General features: G+C 36.5%; 5 protein-coding genes across 6 annotated transcripts in view; 2 read left to right on the forward strand and 3 right to left on the reverse strand.

Annotated features, from left to right (window-relative positions):
• The window catches only part of LOC306887089 (protein tyrosine phosphatase type IVA 3-like), a 41451-nt gene extending 40793 nt beyond the window's left edge, over positions 1 to 658 (reverse strand). Inside the window, exon 1 of the mRNA XM_079444580.1 lies at positions 445 to 658. The gene's annotated coding sequence lies outside the window, so the exon portion shown is untranslated. The remainder of the gene's footprint in view (positions 1 to 444) is intronic.
• A 701-nt stretch (positions 659 to 1359) lies between these two features.
• On the forward strand, positions 1360 to 6339 carry ndrg1b (N-myc downstream regulated 1b). The gene is made up of 14 exons (XM_079445009.1): positions 1360 to 1543; positions 2069 to 2174; positions 2374 to 2494; positions 3032 to 3094; positions 3220 to 3280; positions 3540 to 3626; positions 3774 to 3830; positions 3971 to 4071; positions 4204 to 4266; positions 4360 to 4411; positions 4592 to 4639; positions 4853 to 4888; positions 5011 to 5062; positions 5203 to 6339. Exons 1-14 carry the CDS (start codon positions 1496 to 1498, stop codon positions 5397 to 5399), a joined length of 1092 nt encoding a protein of 363 aa, XP_079301135.1. The 5' UTR covers positions 1360 to 1495; the 3' UTR covers positions 5400 to 6339.
• On the reverse strand, positions 6084 to 9600 carry ccn4b (cellular communication network factor 4b). 2 transcript variants are annotated; one of them, XM_079445010.1, is made up of 5 exons: positions 9350 to 9600; positions 8225 to 8501; positions 7625 to 7879; positions 7317 to 7510; positions 6084 to 7141 (listed from the first exon to the last, which is right to left on the reverse strand). In XM_079445010.1, exons 1-5 carry the CDS (start codon positions 9395 to 9397, stop codon positions 6842 to 6844), a joined length of 1074 nt encoding a protein of 357 aa, XP_079301136.1. In that variant the 5' UTR covers positions 9398 to 9600; the 3' UTR covers positions 6084 to 6841. The 2 variants fall into 2 exon arrangements, with proteins under 2 accessions (XP_079301136.1, XP_079301137.1); XM_079445011.1 differs by having other exon boundaries at positions 8248 to 8501; positions 9350 to 9599.
• Positions 9601 to 11215: 1615 nt separating this feature from the next.
• The window catches only part of tg (thyroglobulin), a gene marked incomplete at its 5' end in the record, with an annotated part of 35764 nt that continues 24475 nt past the window's right edge, over positions 11216 to 22504 (reverse strand). Inside the window, 8 exons of the mRNA XM_079444515.1 lie at positions 11216 to 11510; positions 11671 to 11864; positions 12696 to 12836; positions 12952 to 13059; positions 16104 to 16291; positions 16442 to 16609; positions 16688 to 16852; positions 20940 to 21136. Of these exons, the coding sequence (XP_079300641.1) occupies positions 11374 to 11510; positions 11671 to 11864; positions 12696 to 12836; positions 12952 to 13059; positions 16104 to 16291; positions 16442 to 16609; positions 16688 to 16852; positions 20940 to 21136 (1298 nt within the window). The 3' untranslated portion in view covers positions 11216 to 11373. The remainder of the gene's footprint in view (positions 11511 to 11670; positions 11865 to 12695; positions 12837 to 12951; positions 13060 to 16103; positions 16292 to 16441; positions 16610 to 16687; positions 16853 to 20939; positions 21137 to 22504) is intronic.
• sla1b (Src like adaptor 1b) lies at positions 17276 to 22201 on the forward strand. The gene is made up of 7 exons (XM_079444516.1): positions 17276 to 17549; positions 18114 to 18213; positions 18975 to 19061; positions 19164 to 19261; positions 19430 to 19561; positions 19650 to 19776; positions 20421 to 22201. The coding sequence occupies exons 1-7, from the start codon at positions 17471 to 17473 to the stop codon at positions 20632 to 20634; spliced, it is 837 nt and encodes a 278-aa protein (XP_079300642.1). The 5' UTR covers positions 17276 to 17470; the 3' UTR covers positions 20635 to 22201.

The raw sequence follows: 22504 nt of genomic DNA on the forward strand, positions 1-22504 counted from the left end.
TGGATTTTTGCATAAATAAATAAAGTGTAATTACATTAATGATTTCATTTTGAATCTTTCTGTATAAGAGCAATTTAATTTTAAATCAGGTGGGTCTGTTTAGCAATCACAAGATATATGACAGACATTTGGGTTTTACGGAGCATGAAGTAGCTGTCTCATGGCAGATGCTCTGACACTATGCCACTTCAGTGATAAGGATTACACACAGCTCATCTTAGCCCTTCATTAATAGACATGCATTACCTGTCTTTAATAGCACTAGATCACACCACAAAAAGCATTGCTTTATTGAAATAAAAGCATTACAACAGTTTACAAAAAGACTGTTAAAATGATACCTTAATTTTAACACTTACACTAGCATTTAAATGTTTGTAATGTGCAAGTCTTTTTAATATTTTCTTATGCTCACCGCGCGCTTCCTTGAAAATAATTGCACACCTTAGAATGTTCATCAGCCAATCGGATTCAAGTATTCAACAGCCCCGTAGTATAACAACTTTTAATCCATCCTTGCTGAATAAAAGTATTAATCCCAGACTTTTATGTAAATACATAGATATGCTGAATCATACAGTAGCCATCAGTTCTGAAAGAGGACTGAACAAACAGCATGTTGATCCTCCAAAATTTCTGTACTGCTTTCCAGGCCACTGTCGCGCACTCGACAGGGACACTCATAGGGGCTCTCAGCATCAATGACGTCTTGACTGCAGACATGCCATCTACCCTGAACTGCCTTACGCCTGCACAAACACGTAGCAGCACATTGTCCCTGTGCTAAATGAGCTTAACGCTCTTACTCTGATGATGGACACTGTAAACAGAGTACTTTATATCAATTACTGTGAGGTCAAGGTTCTTAAGTGCATGACTACACACAGTGCTACGTGCCTGATGTGTGCTCTGATCTTTAGATGTTTGTGCTTTTTAGAATCATAAAACATTCACATTTCTTTATCATTAAAGAGTAATTCCTTTATTTTTACATTGAAAGCCATTTTCAAAATATCTTGTGCTCCATAAAAGAGAGAAAGTTACACAGGCTTGCACCTGAGGGTGACTAAACGATGACAGGATTTTAATCTAGTGTTTTGCATAGTTGTAACAGTGAATCAATAAAACATTGCATAATTTATGTAAAGTGGCCATTGCTATGCAACTCCAAATATCCCATGTTTTTCACTCATAAAATGTTTACGTACTATGGGAACACCACAGAGGTGGGACATGTTTAGTGATGCCAGTGTTCAGCTTAACTTACTGATCCAATTTGTAGATCTCTCCATGCTTTAAGAATTAGGCTCCTTCTGGCATGCTGGGAATTATATGTTTACGCCACACTGTAAACAAGGGGATATAAAACCCAGACCTCAGTGCATTCTGTGCAACTCAGAGCTTGAGGCAGCAGCAAACCAGGATACTCTTTTCAAATACTCACAATTTTTTTTTACATCTGCCTATACATCAGCCTTCAGCAGCAACTGTAACCATGGTACTGGAGGACTCTGAGTGCAGCGTCTTTGAGCTTGACATCACTGTAAGTTGCTTTTATCTTCTGCATTTGATATATATATTGTTTTAGCAGTGGATACAAAAGATTTGATTGTGTTTGTGTGAGTTTTATTTTAAAGGGGTTTTTGGTCTGTTGATGGAAATTGTATTTTTTACTGTCCAGCAACTTTACTACTGTATGTCCGGTCAAGCTGCTTTGGTGTTTTGTCAGAAATAAGCAGACTATAGCATAAACGGAAAAAACTTTTTGGGTGAATTGAGGGAAAAGTTACAATAAATATGTTAATCTAAATCATAATAATCAGTCAAAACTATTTTGAACCATATGTTCCGACACATTCGTATTGCAGCAGTTGAGAATAAATAAGATTAATGAGTATTTATATGTCTCTCCATGATAAGAATGCACTAAAGCATTGTAAAAAACAAAAAAAGGTTTATTCTCCAACTAAACATTTTTTGATACGTTCTGATATGAACAAGTTCACTGAGAGGAAAACAACTAAATTCTCAATATGTTACAAACCTAACCATAAGTTTGCTTTTGTAGGAGGATGATGTGGAGACTGCCTTTGGTCTCGTGCACTGCACAATGATGGGTGTTCCGAAGGGCAACCGGCCTACCATCCTGACCTTCCATGACATCGGACTGAACCGTAAGAACCTCCTCTATACCTTCTTATTCCCCTCTACCTGTAAGACTTTACCGTAAAAGGTTCAATGTCACTGCAAATGCCAGTGCAAGTTCCAATGCTCTTAAAACAAGATATATAACATCTCATTTGTATTCGGTCTTAATGGACTAAATAATTTGTGTATACCTATCTTAGTAAAGCTGTGTTCTTTGTTTTGCAGATAAGAGCTGTTTCGAGTCTCTCTTTAATCACAAAGACATGCATGAGATCATGCAACATTTTGCTGTGTGCCATGTTGACGCCCCAGGACAGCAGGACGGTGCCAGCATGCTCTCCACAGAGTAAGTGAGGGGTCATTATGCCACCAGGTCTATCAGAGCATCCGAAGGCGTACAATTAACTAAAACCAAGAGTTATGTCTTAGAATTAAAAATGAATGGCCACTCTTACTCAGTCTGTCAACAACAAAAACAACAAAACTGCTTTAGTTTACATTCCCCAGCCACTAAGACAGGAAATGCATTTAAAATCTACTCAATCAGAACAGATCTGCTCTATAATGCAGACAGCTTTAATCAGCACCCTATTTCACCAGACTGACCGAATGTAGGTCAGCATGTCACTTGTAGGGTTTGAGGGGAGCAGAGTATGTTTATGATCTGCCATCTGCTACAGCAACATAACGGACATCCATTGCCCATAATCCAACTTTCCAGAACAGCATCCCGACAGATTATGGCTTTGCTAATGCCTGGAAGGCCATCACCCACACCTAATTAACCTATCATGCTGTTTGACTGGACGTCATAGTATTTGACCTCCATATTGTTCCACATGTTTGAGGCTAACAAATAAAGCATTGTCTGTTAATATTGTAGGTATACCTATCCTTCTATGGATCAGCTCTCAGAAACCCTTCCTATGGTCCTCCACCATTTTGGGTAAGTTATAAAACTGGTATAAAACCAGTTCAGATGTTTAACTCATATTTTTGAGGCTTGTATTATAATCTTACAAGTGGTCTTGATCCAGACCTACCTGAATGCTTGCTCTTTTTCCCTCATAGTTTGAAGAGTGTGATTGGAATGGCGGTTGGAGCCGGAGCCAACATCCTTACTCGCTTTGCTGTGAGTTCTATACATTTTTCTAGTCAAATGCATTTTGAATTACTATGAATAGCATGGATTACAGTTTTGCAACTCTCACTACAAAGCAGTGCTGATACTTGCAGTATAATCCCACTCATTATTATTGCAGGCTTGCTTGTTAATACACAAGAATGTTTCCTTTGCACAAATCACATTGCAGTACTGTATATTAAATGATAATATTTTTTATTTTTACATTAATAATTGATTTTCTTTTTGTTGCATGCATCTCTTAAAGCTAAAACATCCAGACATGGTTGAAGGTCTTGTTCTAATTAATTTAAGCGTGCATGCAGAGGGTTTCATGGAAAGGGCAGCACAAAAGGTACAAAAACTGATTTCTTTCTGCTAGATTGGCATTCTTATGAGATTTGAAAAGATTGCATTATTAAACTAATTTGAATGAGCTTATATAGTTGTTCAAAGCCATTCCATTGCACAAATCCTCACTAAAGCATTACATTCGCGACAGATTACAAGCTGGACTCATGCTCTCCCTGATACTGTTATTTCACATCTGTTTGGAAAGGTGAGAACTGAGGAAGTCTATGATTAATTTGACTGATTAATAATGAAGCAAAATGAAATGACATAACCTGCAAATTAATTCTCAATAAGTTATTTTTGACTGTTTTGTCACGTTAATGCTAACGTTTACTAATGTTGTAGGAGATACAGAACAATCATGAACTGATCGCAACCTTCCGTCATCTCATTACAAATAACATTAACCAGTCCAACCTGCAGCAGTTTGTCAAGTCCTACCAAAGGTATCACCAATACAATATGTGTTAGTAATCGCTAAATTCCTGGGTTTGATTCTTTAAATGAAGCTATAAGACCTATATATTCTATATACTGCAATGAGTTACTGAAAGCTTCATCTTTCCATCATTTCTCAGCCGAAAGAATCTGGAACTCGAGAGACCAGTACAAGGAGGAAACGTAAATGCAAGAATGCTCCAGTAAATTCCACCTGATGACAGCAAATATATGAGATTATGGCTACTAGTGCCTTAAACCGTAAAATATGACTAAATTGTTTGTCATCATGACAGGTGTCCAGCTTTGCTGATAGTGGGTGATAATTCTCCAGCTGTGGATGCTGTGGTGAGAATTACTATTTTGTTATTGTCTTAAATATGTTAGAGACCGCCATAGAAATTTAATGTTACTCAACAGTGATTGGTTGCAACAATTTTCCAATTATTGACTCTAACCCATAAATAATTTTGAACTAAAGCAGCATACAAAATATGAATATAATTATTATATTATTCTACCTCACAGGTTGACAGCAACTCCAGAATGAACCCAACAACAACCACATTTCTCAAGGTCAGTCACCTTACCGTCCTTTGCATTCACTCAAACACACATTTCATTAACTTTTACGTTCAAAATACTTATAGCAGCTAAATTTATATCCCAACAGTTCACTGTTATCTACTTTGATGAATATCTAGTATGAATAAAATAATATAACTGATATGAGGCAAATATTTTGTGCATCCTTAGTTTTTAAACTGTCTATTTAAACTTTTTTTCTAGATGGCTGACTGTGGCGGCCTGCCTCAAGTTGATCAGGTATATAGCCTAATTCGCATTTACAGATTCACATTCAAATCTGCATTTTTTAAATCTAGATCATATATTTGATTTTATAGTCATTACGAGTATATTTACACTATGTTAATGTTCTCTCACAGCCTGGCAAACTTATAGAAGCTTTCAAGTATTTTATCCAGGGCATGGGCTACAGTAAGCACACATTATTTTAACACTACAACAATACAGAACTACTATCCAAAAATAACAATAAATAATAGTCATTTTACATTTTATATGAGAGAAAACCATGGTCATACCCTCTCTTATCACTTACTCCTTCTTCTCCACAGTGCCCTCTGCCAGTATGACCCGTCTTGCTCGGTCTCGCACGGCCAGTAACTCATCTCTGGAGCGCAACCGTAACTGCAGTGGTACAAACACGGATGAGCAGCGTGGACGTTCCCACACCGACGTCTCCATGGAGAGCACCTCTGGCGCAGAGCACATTTCCTCAGGCCCCACACATTCCGTCAAACTATCCTGCTGAACGCCTCATGAAAATAACACCACCGTGCAAATCAGAATGGAACTCAGCAGGCAGCTTGATATTTGACCTGAAATTACAGAATTTGAACCTGAAAGCTGATGCTTGTGTTATTAGATAATGTTTAATGTATCATTGGTATTTTTCACAAGGGATGTTTGATTAGAGATGGCCCTGACAGCAAAAGAATGTTGTACGTATCCTACTTAATAGACTTTACACTACCTTAAAATATCTGAACCAGTGGTTTAAATTGCTGTTTTATTACTTACAATGTAAAATATGTAATATCTTATAATAACTGTATCATATAATTATGTTAAGAAGGTTCTATGATGTTTACAGTTTGGCTGTGAGAATGTATAGTGTGTATCTTAAAATGCAGAGTGAGTATGTGGGTGATTGTGTTGGAGAGTTCTCTAATAAAGCTGAATGTTTGGGGGAATTTTTTTTATACAATACGTATTGCATATAATTTCTGTACTTGTAGTTTCTAACAGTAGTGTTAAATTTACAGTATTTCTTAGTCTGACAATATAGTCTACAGAACATTTGATATAGTATCTGAATCATTTATATTGGTTATGCTTCTTAGAGTCCCATCTTATATTAATGAGGAAGATATGAATGTTGGCAAGATCACTTTATATTTAACAACTGTGTTCTTAAAATAAAATTAAGTATATTCAGTCAGTCTCACTGCTGTTTAATGTCTAACACTGTGAAAAATTATAAATACATACAATTATGTAATGAATTCCACTACAGGAATATGTCTGTAATAAATACACAACAGAAATAAATAAATACAAAAAAGCATAAAGCACAACAGCATAAAAATAAGCAAATGTCTTTTATTAAAAAAGATACATTTCCTGCATATTTCCAGAATTAAATATGAAAAGTAACAACTTGGCAAAATAAAAGTGTGAATATCAAGGAGATCAATGTTACTTCTCTTATATCCATTTCAGAATATGTTACATAAAGATACAAACACCTCCTTTAACACCATTTTAACTAATATATATTTTCAAAAACTGATGATGTATATTCCTTTAAGGAGAATTCCCTTTTTTCGTTGAAGGCAATATTTTTTAAACATATATTTGCAATATATAAAAACAGTTTTTTGGACTTCACAGATTTGGAACAGGAAGTCAGCATCTTAAATTGAACATTTTCTTAATTTCATATTTTGTCTCTCATCCATCCATCCATTAGCAATCTTCTCACACCATAAAGTCCTTCAGTCTGAACTATCATTGTTCCCTTCACAAACCATCATACGAGTAACTGTGCTGATGTTTAATCATAAATCATTCGACATCAACGGTGCTTTCTCTGCTACTTTTCCCTGTTACTGTCAAGAATTATGCACAGACTACAAATGTGAGCCTAAGGAAGCCTTAAAAAGAGATTGTATCTGGCACTCAGTGAATTAGTTAGTTAACAATCTCGTTGACCTCATAGTATTGCTCAAGATCTGCAAAGATATCATTTGGATTCCTGCAGGAGAGGTTGCAGAAGCAGGCGTTGATCCACATGTATTTCCAGGAAAAAACTGATCCATTTGGACACACAAACTCCACGTCGATGGTCTTAGACTTGTATGGGATGCAGCAGCGCTCATCGGTACAGACTCCACAGTACTTGGGCCAATACGCCTTCTTACTGACACACCCCGAGATGGTGAAGTTCTGAAACTCTGGTTCACGGTAGATGTTCAGGCATTTCTTACCTGGCTGAGTAACAGATATGACAATCAATACATCCATCCATGACACTCGATATATCCATTCATCCACCTGTCTATCCATTTATCTGCTCTTTATCATACTCTATCATTAAAGTAAATGAGGAAATGGGATGGGTGGGCAAATTAAATAGAAATAAACCAGGGTAGGAATAAATTCTTACTCTAAAGTGCTTGGTGATGTCCACCTCACAGGGTCGGAGGTTACACAGTCGAGACTCTTTCTCCATCACACAGCCAGCATTATCATTAGAGATGCGCTGTGATACGCCCCGCCCACAGGTCTTTGAGCAGGGACTCCATGGCGTTGTCTGGGTAATGCAATTTTTATGCCAAATATCATTAGAAGTGAGGGACACTGAAAAAGACAAAGAAGGATGATTAGGAGCTAAAACAATGGAAGTTCACCAGAAGATGCTATAGACCTCTGATGGACATTTATCACCACACAAAACAATGCTGCATTGCTCACCCTCCTCAGGAGCGTGTCTGGGGTTGGTCTTGCGTGGTTTACGGGACTCGCAGATCCATTTCTCGCAACACTGGCCTGGGATCTTGACTCGCTTGGGCGACTGACACCAGACCCGGGGCGGCAGGGACTTGGTGCAGAGCGACACACATCCAATCGCCCCATTCACACACAGACAACGGTACTTACAATTGGGCTGGAAGCTTTGGCCATTACGGTAAATCACACCGTTATACTCACAGCCTGTTCCCATAACATCTGAAACACAGAGGAGACTGGATTTATGTACTTACAACTAAAAGATTCTGTGACAGTTTTGTGTCTGAATACCAATTTGACACAGAATAAGAAAAAAAATTAGATATTGCATACCTGTTGAACCAAACACTATTGTAGTAGCGTAAGTAGCAGTCTATATAAAATGCAAAATCGACATTTTCTCTAGTGGCTTATATGCATATGGATTAATATGAATAATATTCAAGTTGTTTTATTTGCATTATATTAGGAAATTCAATTGCAAGTCACATTAACATAAAATAAATGTTTCTTGATATAGCATTTTAACTATGTCGCTGTAAAGGAATACGTAAGGTCACTTACATGCACACACTCCTTTTTCGTACCTCGGCTTGTCAGCGCTGTAGTCACAGTAAAGTCCTTTATGATAGTCACAGGTATCTCTCTCATTACAGGTCTCCCCCACCTGCTTGGCACAGGCCTTGCAGCAGTCACATCCATCTGTCAATAAGCTGACGCCATGTGGGCAAACAGGGGCACTTTTGGGGCACTTACAGGGCCATTTGCAGTATCGATTTCTGTTATAAGGGTCCAAATCTGTGGTCACAAGAGGAGAGTCTGTGGAGTTGTGGGAACTGGCCTGTGTGGGGAAAAAAGAGAGGAACATGAAGAAGATATGCCAACTTTAGCCACTTTGGGGCAATAGAGAGTTTGCTCTGAAATTACATTGAAACTGGGCCCTTTAAATAGGCTCCCAAGAACTTCATTGCAGAGGATGCTTCTGATTATTTTCTAATATGATCAACAAGACAGCACAGGATCACTTTTACACTGTCTGTAACTACACAGAAATACTATTTTCCAAAACTGATGGCTAATTTTAATAGATATACCAACAGAGCCAAATGCAACATTATTGTCACACAACAGTTTGATATTTATAATTTATCATTATTAATATTAATAAATTGACAATTGCTATTCAGATTATAACAGCGATTTTGTTGTTAGTGTGATTAATGTAACAAAATGTGGTCAAATAATATAAAATACAAAGATAATAATAAAAATATAATTGTGTTCTATTAGACATTATGTATTACTGATCGCATCCTAAACGTGATGCAACATTTCCGAGCATTAACTGAAAAATGGCTCCAATTTATGACTCCTGGCACATAATGCGCCAACAGACACGTTATTATTTGCTTTATTGTCATCATGACAAATCAAGCAGTCACTTTCAGTTTTTAAAACATTATCGTTTAGTTTTATCTTTATGCATTTGTGGGTTGTAATGAATTTGCACCAATGGCATGACATTGCAGCTTGCAGTTTTGCGCTTTCCAAGAAAACGTCACTACTTTAAAGAGCAGCTTACAACAGATACTTGCTGTTCTTAACAACTGTATGTAAAAAAACACCTTTAGTTGCGTGAACTTTTAACTCAAATACTGCATTGAATCAACAGTATAAGACAAGACCCACCTGGTGCAAACTGGCTGTCAAAAGAATCCACGACAGGAGTCTCCACATTACTATATTCCTGAGAGAAATGCATTGAAACAAGAAATGTTTGCTACAGGTAGAATCCACAAGCGTTCCCTCGTGGCATCCGCAGAGCGTTCAGTAACACGCGCAGATGTGTCGGGCAGTCGGGAAGCGTTCTGGAGTCTGGCGTTACATCAGTCTGTCAGGTTTAGAGGGAGTTTGCTGGAAGTTTTCTTGCAGTTCACTCCAGTTCCGTCTTCAAGAGGGGAGGGATCAAAATAAAACATCTGAATTATTTAGAGAGCGAAATTTTCCAACAGTTTTGTATTATCAAATCACTAACATAAGGATAAATGTTTAGATTTCTCATGTCTTAATTACGTCTTGGCGTAATTATTGCATGACATGAAATCTAAGCAAGCTATTCATTCAGAGACTTCACTTACTGTTCAGAGCATAAATGCAATTGGTGTATTCTTTTATACATCTGAAAGTGCTCATTTAGACCTGAAATTAGATTTTGTTTTGCTTTTGGTTTAATTTAGTGGCATGCAAATAAAAAATATACACAAATGTGCATTAGAGTTGAAACCCATTTGTGCTTTTGAGGTTCTCTCCTTGTGAATAATATAATAGTGCACACTAAGTCAGTCCAGAGAAATAAGTAAACATAAACCTAACAACTTAAATTTATGCAATGAAGTTTGCAGTGAATGTAATTTGTTTTCTTTAGTGAGGCCTTCATTCTGTTTATGGCTCATTTAAGTCAAAGAATCCAATTAAGTATTTTTTAATAATGTTAAGTAGTATTTTTTCTAAGCAGAATATTGATTTAAAGAGGAGAGGCAAACCTTATTCAAATAACATAGTTCATTTATTATGTACATTGCTCTAACTGCTTGACATTTGGACATAAATCATTCCAGAGATCAGCAAGAATGCGAGATAAGAGCAACTGGACAAGAGAACTTTGTGTCCCTAAAGCATTTCCTCCTGTAGAACTGCCAGGAGCTGAGAATGTATGTGTAAGTGACCAGACATTGTTGTAATTTAAAAGTGCTTTTAAATTCTACCTGCATTTTTTAAATATTTGTATTATTTAAACATATAATTGAATTTTAAAACCCAAATGTGGTGAAGTTTAAGCTTGCAACAGAGAAAACTACAGTAAAGCAGAATAACATATTGGTACATCATTATATTTTAGAGAAGCACACAAACAACATTTTGCAAGGTTTGTGTGATGTGTTTATATTTTACCAAAACTTTGAAGTATGCGCTAGATTATTGTTGAAGTTTCCACTGTTTACAAATTGAAGCCAACAGCTGGGCAGTCTGCCACTGATGCACTAAACAGAAGAACAGTCAATTCTAAACTAATCTCCTACACCACAGACTGGAAAAAAACTTTCATATTTCAGCCCTTAATGTGCTAATTGTTTTCATAGTTCATGTGGAAGTGATTTGAAATTGTCTCAAAATATCACACTGAGAAAATGCTCTGACCTTGACTTCGTTCATATGGATGAATGTAATCAAAAGTGTCCAGACAGCTGGAACAGTATAGTCTAGACAAAGAGGAAAGGCTTCTTATAATCTCCAGGAATAAAGTGATAATTAGCATCTCAGAATAGCCCTCAGTCAGTGGCACACAAGCCTGCTGCAACATCTGGAAACTTGCAGAAAGGATTACTCATACGTCCTCCTGGCATTTTGGTCAGTCCCATTCCATGTGACTGTATGATATCTTCATTTTAATATTAAATCACATCATTAATTATTATTGAAGATATTTAAATACTCTAAAGATATTTGAATCACTTTTAAAAACGTGAACAGTGAAGAATAACCCAAAAGTGTTTTCAATGCAGTTTATTGCTTAAATTCTACTTTGAATGTTCATAATCACAATAATTTTCATCAACAGAAATACCACAGTAATAGAGTGCTAAGATGGAACTGGTACTAAAATGGAACTAAGATAAAACAAGCAATTACAAGAAAATCTGAACATTTTGAGACTAATTGTAAGCATCTTTCTCAGATTTAGGTTTGCTTGGAGTCAGAGAGAAGCTGGCGTCTGAGATTGACTTTGGCTCTTGGGTTGGACTTTGAATACCTCCAGAATCTCCCACTGACGTCTCACAGGAGAATTTGGCTGTGAAGTCAAAATTCAAAGTCAGGTTTACATGTATTACAAAGTCCACCGAATTTTAACGATTTAAAAGCATTTTTGACTGATCAAAAACCCTCTTTTATCTTCCAATCTCTAAATTTAACAACCAGGAGTTAATGTGGATGTGTAAAGCAGTACTAACCAGTAGAGGTTATCAGAGCTGGCACATATTGAGACCAGAAGGAACACTGAGGACTCTGGAGGTTCTTGCGGTTATCAAGAGTAAAGGACAGCTCCTTATAGCCCCGTCCACCCGGGTGAGGCATGTACTGAGGCCATGGAGGTAAGAACTTACTGAAAGACGTCCTAGATGCTGCAAGAGGCAGGTTGGGGTTGCTGTGAAGAGCAGAGGAGAGATGAATAGGGCTGTGCAAAATCAACAAGGTTGGTTTGAATCATTTTTTCTCACCTTGTAATTTTCATTTAAAATGTCATAATGCAATCTTTTGGTGAAACAGCAGACATTTCTCTAGTGACAAATGCCAAACTTCTCCAATCATTTAGTTGTTTTAGCTAACAGCTCACAGGGTAGCTCACCAAAAAAAAAATCTGTCATCAATTACTCATACTTAAGTCATTTGAAAACCTCTGAAACACAAATTAAGAAATATGAGAGGTTTCTGCCACCTCCACTGAAAGTCCACGTAAACAAAACTTAAAATATCCAAAAAGATTCATAATTGTTTAGATGAAATAAAAGCCTAATTTAAAGGTTACATAAAGCGGTTATTTCTCTTCACAAAACTTGGATTAATTTTACGCTGCCTATATAACTTCTTTGGATCTTAAAATTTGGTTACATGGACTTGGAGGGACACAAACCTCTCAGGTTTCATTAAAAATATCTTTATTTTTGTTGCAATGTTAGTAAATGATGACAGAATTTTCATATTGGGGTGAACTCTCCCTTTAAATTCTGCCCCGTTTCCCAAAATCATCATAAGCCTAAATTGATCGTTTGGTGGCAATGGGTCTACGATGTATTTAGGCTTATGATGATTTTGGAAAACGCAGCCCAGGCTGACTATGAGATCTGCCTCAATCCGATCAACAATTGATGGACAGAATCAAGTCCTGCCCTACATTTTCTGATAATCTGTTTCATTCAGACGTAAGAAAAAAAAAAAAACGTTAAAAAATACAACAGAAACGGTTGATGATAAATACCCAGACTTTATGAAGTTTGCCATGTAGTTCATGATCTGCAAGGTAAGCATCCTCTCTTCGGTGCTGAAGAGGTCACGCATTTCTGAGGCAAGAGGAACTCCAAAGAGGTACTGCACATCCATCGGAGCTGACAGATTAACACTGTGACAAAACATATTTAGCATAGAGATTCTTCTTAAATATGACAGATTTTGTGGTACCATAGGTTCGGTGAAATCAAGTAAGTATGATATTAAGCGTATAGAATGAAAGGCACCTGTTGTACACAGCATCCTCAGGAAGGTGGTACATGTGAACACTGGATCGTGTGTTGGCTGCCCAGAATTCAGCCATGTCCACAGCTGGACAGATGATGAAGAGATCTCTGTAGAAATAAATGACCATTATTTGGATGCATGCATGGCAAGGTATAGGCAGCTACACCTGCATTTTAGGATTTTGATAGACACAGGAGTTTTATCACATTCTGGTTCATTTAACATTGTTTAATTGTTTCCTTTTTGTGGATTTCTGTGGTTGCCAGTTTCAGGTATAACAGGATTCATGCATTATAACCATTATAACATATAACCATATATTTCATTAAGTGATCTAATGTTGACAAACCAAGCTACTTTAAATAAAATCTGATTTTTATGAATCAAAATCTACCCTTTTTGCTGTTATCCACCACAATACTACAGGTGGTAAAATAGAAAGCAACTTGATAAACCAAAGTTCAAAGTAAGTGATCTGTCCATAACTTGTATATAGATGGTGCACATGGTCATTAAAAAAAATGTCATCAAGGTAACACAAATTACACTAAAATAATGCAATAAACATTAACTAAACACCAGAATGTTTTTGCAAAAACACTATTCACTCAGAAATTTCAAGTGAATTTCACAAGTAATAAAAAAGAAATGGCAAGCAACACATTGCAAACAGTGTGAAATTAAACAATGTAAAGAATGAAAAAGTATTTTCTTGTAAATAAAAATGTATTATATTTTTACAGAGTACTATATATATTCCACAGTGTTGAAACAAAAGAAAATGAAATGAAGTGAAAAGAGGATCAGGAAATGATGCCAGACTTAAACTTGGTTTTACCAGGCTCTATGTTCTTTTTTCTCTTTCCTGTTTGTGTTCCTATGCTGCTGTGTGTGCAGCAGGTCACTGGGGTGTGTTGGTCAGGTTTGGTCTGTACTATATCTGACACTAGTGATTATGTGGGCAGCCAGCTTGTCCTCTTTCTGAATTGCTTTCACGGCTACTGACAATTCAGAGAAATAAGCAGAAATTTCAGGACACAGAAGTCCAAAAGAAAATGTGAAATTACCCTTCAAAATGAGTATTGTGAACAAATAGTATTGAATTCCATAGCCACTAGCATATTTAAAACCAGTGTCATTGTAGAAATTAAATCATTATTTTGTTTTATTTGATCCTTACTGTAGCAGAAATGTAATTCTACTCAGCATTTCTTTCTCCATTTAAAATATTTTGGCTATGTTTCCAAAAGTGAACAATGTAGTGTTTGAAGATATGATCTGGTAATCACAAACAGCAAAACATTAGAGGGAAAAGACTGAGCTTTTTGTTAAATGAACTCTTGACTCAAAAGATTGAAGAACTATTTTCCAGACACGCTTGAATAAAATTCAGAATAATAATGTTTGACAAACTGAGGTCAAGAAGTATCAAATTACCATTATAACATCATTAGAAGTGCCACAGACTATTTTTGTACAGTTTTTTGTATTATTATCTTTTACATATTTTTTTGTTTCAATATTACCTATCCCCATCCTGTATAAAACCTTCATTGCTAAAATGTCGTGAAATTGTTCTCAGATTAGTGATGAGTGACAGTTTTTACTAGTACTGTTTTAAACTCACACTTGAGTATATTTCAGTCAGAGACCTATATATACCATTTCCTTCCTCTTTGCCACAAACACAGCAGCCTCCACACCCTCTTTAAATGCAAGACAAACGCGGTTCAAGCGCAGAGTCCTGCCCTAAGGCTCAAAATGATTTCAGCTCTGGATTCCTCGGCATTCCAGACCACTTAACGTTTTTTCAAGGATCTGAACAAACATAATCGCTCACTTGGGCAGCTGTGATCACACTGAAAGAGAAAATCTATTGTTCATTTTGGCATCCAACTAAAGAGTTGCAACTAAACTTTGCAAACAAAAGACTGATCAGGGGTTTTTAAATTAGATTAAAACTAACAATGGTCTTTTTACCATTGCATTCATTCACGTGGCATGAACTGGGAAACATTTTAATTCTCTAAGAAATCATTTTGGCCACTTGGGGAGCACATGAACCTTTTAATGTTTTTAAAAGAAGCCTTTCACTCACCAAAACTGGATTAATTTGATAAAAACAAGTTTAATGTTAAGCAACCATTAAGTTATTAGTGATACTATATTCTAATATGTTGATTTGGTCATTAAATGTACATTTCTTCTCATTATTAGTGTTGTTACTGTTTTTTTTAAATAAAAAAATATTATATATTTTTGTGTGTGTGGAAACCACAAAACATTTTTTTCAGAAAAATCTAAAGAATAGCTTTTTTAAAAATAGAAATATTTTGCAACAATGTTTCCATCCAAAGATGCAAATTTAACTTATGCGCAAAGCTGAAACATCGCATAAACATTTGTGATTAAAGCACCATTTCCATTCAACGCATCAAAAAGAACAAAACCGTCACTTCCTGATAAACTAAAACTAAATATCACTAAGAAAAAATTAGGAGAAGCCACTAAATATAATAATTTTCATATATGAGAAATTACTCATTCCTCGAGCAGACGAAACACAATAAATGCTCTCATTGCTTTCGGAGGTGGATGCCTGCTGTTTGGGAATGCATGTCTTGTAAGACAATTATACAGACTTACTTTGATGACAGACTTTGCTCAGGCATTTCAGAATGACCAAAAAACATTTCAGATGCTGTACAACGAGATTGGTCCGCTGGTTAGTCAAGTTATCCCATCATGCAAAGTCACATGATTTTTTGATGCGCATGGTAGAATTTATTCAGTAAATGTGTTTCCATTTCAGTTTATGCACATTTTTTCTCATCAGATAAAAAGTTTATCCTACTCAATTGTGCCAGAAGATTTTTATTTTTTTAAAATTCATGTGCATCTTGGCATTTCCATCTAGCAATTCTTTTAAGCAATATTCCAAAAAGGCTAATAAAAATAGGTGGATAGAAACATAGCTAATGTTTTAATTGTCACTTCTGATCTATTTAATGCATCATTGCTGAATAAAAGTTTTAATTTCTTTCTTTCAAAAAAAAGAAAATCTTAGCTTGGGAGGTACATGCTTTCTGTGTAACATTCTTATAATGAAAACAAAACACACTTTTGTGCTGTATGACCTTCCACCTCTTACCTTGTAGCATTTTCCAGTGCGCGAGAGAACACATTGTATCCTGAGGGTGTGGGGGAGTGCTGTAAAGAGTAGAACCAGGTCGCGGCCTCCTTCACGAAAGCATTAGTATCATCTCCACCCAAAGAGTTAGACAGGGCTGCGTAAAATGCCGTCTTGCTGTCAGCCCTTCCCTGAAGCTGCTCGAAATTCTTCTCAAATGAAAGAAAACACAAAAATCAATAAGAGAATATGAGCCACCGGAAAAACTAGTTACATTTTTATCTAACCACACCCAGCTTTAATTCTCACACTATCTTTAGGTGCTTTCCTCTCACAGTTTGATATATTTGTGTCCTGACCTTAATGTTCTTGGCTCTGCTGATGAGGCCGTCTTCAATGGATGACCCTAGAAGTAATTCAACTTTGTGGAAGCGTCCGGATCGAAGGGCCACAGAAGGCTTTTCCCGAACTACAGTTCCATCAACCACCGGTGACCAGGCCTGCAGAGGACCACTCACTGCTAACAACTACACACAAACAAAAACACCCAGAGGATGTTAAACGACTGTTTTGTGCATTTTCTTCACAAAAGCAACCCATTGTACCTTGGTTTGGGCAGCGTTGATGCTCTGAGCCGGTTTACTCCTTAGGCAGGTCAGCAGCTGTGAAGAATCAGAGGCCGAGCAGCCAAGTTCCCTAGCCAGAGATGCAGTTTGCGCCTGGGCTTTAGATGTACTCATTACAACAGCTGGAGAATACACTGATCCACCCTATAAGCAAACAACAGCATTGTTTAGCACTCGATGTGACCACTAAAGAGGTATCTGGATCTTTAGTCATCAATCATGAAAAACTATTTTCATCTAGACGTCATTAATTATGGGTTTTTCGTTTTACTTTAAAGACATTTGTTAATCAGTTTGAGAACTGAGAGAGAATTTAGAGCACTTTCCCAGTCAGACTCAAATGTCAATGAGACAAACACGTTTTAGATTAATCTATTATGGTTTAGACTAAAAAAAACATGTCAAAACAGAAAATCATGAAACTGTGAGTGGTTTTCTTTGCATACCACTGCTATTTATACACCTATTTACCAGAAGCGCTGCATTATTTCCATATATAGAGCAAACTTAAACGAATTTGCATGTGATTATAAAGCCGTTTCATTTCAACACTTCCTATTTTTGCTTATTTGTGAAGTGGAAAGTGTGGTGAGACAGCTTCCCCGTTTACTCAGGCCATGCCCTTAAACTCTTATCGGTGGAAAGTTGCACAACAAAACAATAGCAGAATCTATAAGAAGGGGAGATTGTCTTGGTTGGGACAGACATCTGATGGCTGACTGGATGTGATAAATTTGTAGGACTAGCTGTGGGAGATTGACAATGGGAGGTACTCTGGCAAGCCAAAGAACCCTGGAGGATTTCAGACAAACTCGTACTAATGAAGACCTTCCACCAAGAGGTATGAAAATGCAGAGCACTGTTTGAGTGACTGGTTTCAAGTGATGCTCACAGTTATTGTAAGCTGACGCCACATTGTTTCAATCATTTATAGATGTTGTAGTGTGAAGAGACTCAAACTGTATTAATACATAGGCATATATATATATGGTTCTCTTTCTTGGCAGAATGTGCGGCGTAAGCTGTGGTCTGTCCTTGAAATTAAATAATATTCAATAGCCCAAGCTGAACTCTTCTATTCTAACAAAAACAAAGTTTGTGTATGACCTAAAAAATAATAAGTCTCTAAAATTGGACATAAGTGCGCAATAATTAGCTGTCAACATACCCAGTACTGAACAGTAACAAACAAGGAAGTTTGTTTTTCTGTTTAGTCATCATTTTTGACTTAAAAAAAAGGCTAAGGGAGCATATTCAAGTACTTCCTGCACTGCAACATGAATACAAATGATTAATACTAAAAAACTTCCTAACACAAATGCTCAAAAATACAGGTTTGTTTCATTTTGTTTCAGAAAACAAGTAACAAACAAGTAACATTATTATAATATTTTCTGTTTTACAGTGGATGAGAATGACATGGCATTAGTGTTGGATAACTACCCTCCTTCTGATATCTGTGAGCCCATATTTCGAATGGGAGATTGGCTGAAAATAGTGTCTGAGTAAGTATTATTTTCATATGCTTCTACATGAGCTTTTGCCTGTATGCTAACAGTAAAATCTGTCTCTTAGCATGCTTCACAAGATTATTACGCAAGATATGCAAACAGAAACATAAGTTCAGCTATGCAAACACATACCCTCTGCAATCCAAAAGAGTGTTTTTTTTTGGCAAGTCTTTCATGCTCACAATTTATGTGATCAAAAACATTGTAAAATACTGTTTATTTATTTTGCAGAGCTGAATTTTCAGCAGTCATTAGTCCAGTTATTCTGGAAACCATTCTAATGTGCTGATTTGGTGCTTAAGAAACAGTCATAATTATTAATGTTGAAAACAGCTGTGCTTCGTAAGATTTTCGTGGAAACAGTTAAATAATTTTTATGATTCTTTGATAAATACTATATATAGAGAGGGGGCAGAGAGAGAGAGAAAGAAAGAGAAAGATAGTCTGTATGTTTGAAGTGTTAGTAGATAGATACAGTGTTTGTATGTTTGAAGTGTTGTTAGTATGTTAGTAGTAACTATATTTTACATCAATAAGTGACAGTTGTTGGGCAAAGCACAACTGACCACAAAACCTTGAAGCCAGTGTTAACTTTAACACTAGCCTACATTCTGCTGTTTAACACACACAGAATACCGTTTTTCACTGAATAGAAATAGTTTTTTTTTTTTATCATTATAAAATATAACCTTATAACCTTTAAATTACAAATGACAAGAACTGTCTACATTTTTACAAGTCTCACTTTCTTTCAGAGAAGGGTACTGGTGGAAGGTCTACACAGTCAACACTAAGGAAGTGAACTATATACCGCACTGTCATGCCACAAAAGTCTACCATGGGTAGGTTCTGAATTGCCAACTCTACTAGCTTCTTGTCATTTAGCTTCGACTAGCTGTTTAATGTTCCACTAGTGCTAATGGAAACATTCTTGACCGTCTCAGCTGGCTGTTTGAAACTGTGACCAGACCAAAAGCAGAGGAACTGCTCGGACTCCCAGGAAACCGAGTGGGGTCGTTCTTGATCAGAGAGAGCACAAAAGGTCAGAATATAGATTTAAGATCAACATAATATCCTAGTCTAGTCCCACACAGCACAAGATCTGGTCCATATTTCAACTTATTCTGGATGACAGACAGAGTTTTATAAACAGACCAATCCAAGCCATAATATGGCTGATGTTACAATAATATTGCTTGTATTTTTCTAGGTTCATACACCTTATCTGTGCGCCACAGAACTATTAAGCATTATCGAATAGTTAGAATGCCTAACAACTGGTACTACATCTCTCCACGCCTCACATTTCAGTGTCTGGAAGATCTGGTGAACTACTACTCTGGTAAATCAAATACTACTCCAAAAAGCAACCAGTTTTAGTGTAAAAGATGGCCAATTTGATGCAGATTTTCCCTCTCGCTCTGGTTTAGATGTAGCAGACGGACTGTGTTGTGTTCTAACTGGCCCATGTTTGATCGCCTGTGAAACCCCTCTGAGTGAGCTCACGAAAACACCTGAAGGGAGAAAATCATCTTTTGACTGGAGAGCAGTGAACAGGTAATAAGACTTTGTCCCTTAACCACTACCGCTCAAAAGTTTGAGGTCATTAATGTGTTAATGTTTTTAAAAGAAGTCTGCTATGCTCACCGAGGTGACATTTTTGAACCAAAAGTACAGTAGAAACAGTAATATTATGAAAATGACTAAAAAAAATGTTTTTTATATTTTCTACAGTATTTCTATACATTTTAAAAATAATTTTTAAATTAATTTATTCCTGTCATGGCAAAGGTGAATTTTTAGAATCCTTTACCCCAGTCTTCAGTGTCACATGATCCTTCAGAAATAATTCTAATATGCTGATTTGGTGCAAAAGGAATTCTTATTATTATCAAAGTTGGAAAACAGTTGCGCTACTTAATATTTTTTAATGAATAAAAGTTAGTATTTATTTATTAAATGTACAAGTATTTACTGTAGCTTTGCTGAATAAAAGTATTATTATTTTTTTTTTAAATGTTTGATCCCAAACTTTTGAATGGTAATGTATATCTTTCAATTTTCCTTATTGTTTCTCAACTAAAACTGAAATTAATTTCTTTGATAAGTATTTGAACTATCATGTGAACATAGAAGCATTTTAAATATTATAAATCCTTTCAGACAATATCTATAACACTAATGCATTTCTCCTCGCTCAGCTCGGAGCTCGTCCACCAGAGCACAAGCCCTTCAGCGGTCAGCTACGGGGTTCAGGACAGTGTCTCTTCCTACCTGTCTTTGCTGGGACAGCAAGAGAAACCAGAGAAAAAGAAGTTTAGTTTTAAGAAGAGGTGGAGGTCTGTCTACATGACGCCAAACCACCAGCTTGACAGTTTGGCCACTGTGGAAGACAACTATGAGGAGGTGCCTTGATAGATCACATCTGATTCATTCCAGGAGCTCAAAAGCTGATAGAGGAATATCTAAAGACATTGTTGTGTCTGGACTGGAAAGAGACAGACTTTTTGTCAGAGAAATTAAAGTTCATCAAGCACGTGTTTATTTAAATTTGAGCTTACGAAGCTTTGAGTATGAATGTTTTAAGTTGGTTGTGCAACCTTGCATCATTATTTTTTGGACTGGAGAAGGTTGATTTTATTTTAAATGACATTAATCTTGTTACATAAAACTGTGATGTCGTGTAACCGGCAGTTGGACCTCAGAGTTTCGGTTCTTACCATTAATAAAGTATGGCGGAAAAGTGATGAAGCTGACGGTGAGGTGAGATGAAGACTCGCAATGTCGGCTCCGTTTCTCTCTGCTCCCACTGTGACTTTAGTGGGGTCTCCTCCAAACAGAGCAATGTTCTTCTGAACCCAGCCCAGAGCAGCTGCCTGGTCCTGCAACCCATAATTCCCCGGCAGAGCACTGGAACCTACACAGAGTCAACAGAGTTCAATTCATCAGGCACATCCAAATGTGTTTTCCACACATAGATTAAAACTATGATGCAAGAAGATTTGCAATAAATGACTGAAAAATCACCAGCATGTGAAAATTGATCCATTATACAATAATAATAATAATCTTTTAATAAATGTTTAATAAAATATTCCCAGTTCCACAGGGGTTTGGCTGGGAAATACCACTGTCACAAACAGTTCAAGAAACATAAGGAAGCCAATCAGGCTTCTGCACAGCTTTCACTGCTTGTTGTTTTTGGCTGGACAATGAAAGCTCATCCTGGCAGACCACTCAAAGGCAGCAGTTTTTACTCAGCCAAGGGTGGCAAAGGGGAAAAGAATCTGAATATTTTCACAACCACTGTGTGGAACGGAACTTCTCACGTGGACATTACGTAACCATATTCCATAACCATATCCACAAATTTTTTTTGGAATTCCATTTTATGGAATAAATTATCCCGTTTTTGCAATACCTCATTTCTAACCTAACAGAGCTTCCAGGACACAGTATAATTCCAGTGTAGGATATATGACAAAACTGTCTTCATAACATTGAGATTCATTCCTTAAAATGTGTTCAGGACTTTTCAGCATAATGTGTCCAGGAAGGCATTCTCATTTTTGATGCATGGAAATAACACATCAACAATGATGACGAATAAAACTAAAGAACAGGGGTCACCAAACTTGTTCCTGGAGGGCCAGTGTCCTTCAGAGTTTAGCTCCAACCCTAATCAAACACACCTGAATCAGCTAATAAAGGTCTTTCTTGGTATCCTTGAAACTTCAAGGCAGGTGTGTTGAGGCAAGTTGGAGCTAAACTCTGCAGGACAGTGACCCCTGCTAAAGAAGATTGTATTCAGGGCTCATAATAATGAGGACTGTGTTATGTACTAGATTCTATATTATATGTTGCTCTATGCCAAGGGTTTTCAGTCTTTACAGATCCATAACCCAGAACCCATGTTTATTATACAATGGATGTACATTGAAAAGTTGATTTTCTTTTAAATAAATTAATACTTTTATTCAGCAGGGGTGCATTAAGTTGTTTAAAAGTGAACTTTGAACTTTCTACTTCTAGAATCCAGAAAAAAATGTTTCACAGTTTCCACAAAACCATTAAATAGCACAACTGTTTTCAGCTTTGATAATAAGAATTGTTCCTTTGGCACCAAAACAGCATATTAGAATGATTTCTGAAGGATCATGTGACGCTGAAGACTGGAGTAATGGCTACAGAAAGTTTAGATTTGCCATTACATTTGAAATATACTTAAAATAGAAAACATCTGTGGGGCTGGCTCAACTCTTGGAAAATTATCAAGATGCATATA

The sequence above is a fragment of the Barbus barbus genome (assembly GCF_936440315.1).
Source record: "Barbus barbus genome assembly, chromosome: 21".
Classification (NCBI taxonomy): domain Eukaryota; kingdom Metazoa; phylum Chordata; class Actinopteri; order Cypriniformes; family Cyprinidae; genus Barbus; species Barbus barbus.

Bases quoted from the DNA above. Each gene is read 5' to 3' on its own strand.
- sla1b (XM_079444516.1), top strand. From the start codon at position 17,471: ATGGGAGGTACTCTGGCAAGCCAAAGAACCCTGGAGGATTTCAGACAA. The intron at 19,562-19,649 runs GTAAATCAAATA...GCTCTGGTTTAG, and splicing joins TCTGGTGAACTACTACTCTG to ATGTAGCAGACGGACTGTGT. The intron at 19,777-20,420 runs GTAATAAGACTT...CTCCTCGCTCAG, and splicing joins GACTGGAGAGCAGTGAACAG to CTCGGAGCTCGTCCACCAGA.
- ndrg1b (XM_079445009.1), top strand. From the start codon at position 1,496: ATGGTACTGGAGGACTCTGAGTGCAGCGTCTTTGAGCTTGACATCACT. The intron at 2,175-2,373 runs GTAAGAACCTCC...TTTGTTTTGCAG, and splicing joins CCATGACATCGGACTGAACC to ATAAGAGCTGTTTCGAGTCT. The intron at 2,495-3,031 runs GTAAGTGAGGGG...TTAATATTGTAG, and splicing joins GCCAGCATGCTCTCCACAGA to GTATACCTATCCTTCTATGG.
- ccn4b (XM_079445010.1), bottom strand. From the start codon at position 9,397: ATGTGGAGACTCCTGTCGTGGATTCTTTTGACAGCCAGTTTGCACCAG. The intron at 7,511-7,624 runs GTGAGCAATGCA...TGTCTTTTTCAG, and splicing joins CAGACACGCTCCTGAGGAGG to TGTCCCTCACTTCTAATGAT. The intron at 7,142-7,316 runs GTAAGAATTTAT...TCTGTTACTCAG, and splicing joins ACATCACCAAGCACTTTAGA to CCAGGTAAGAAATGCCTGAA.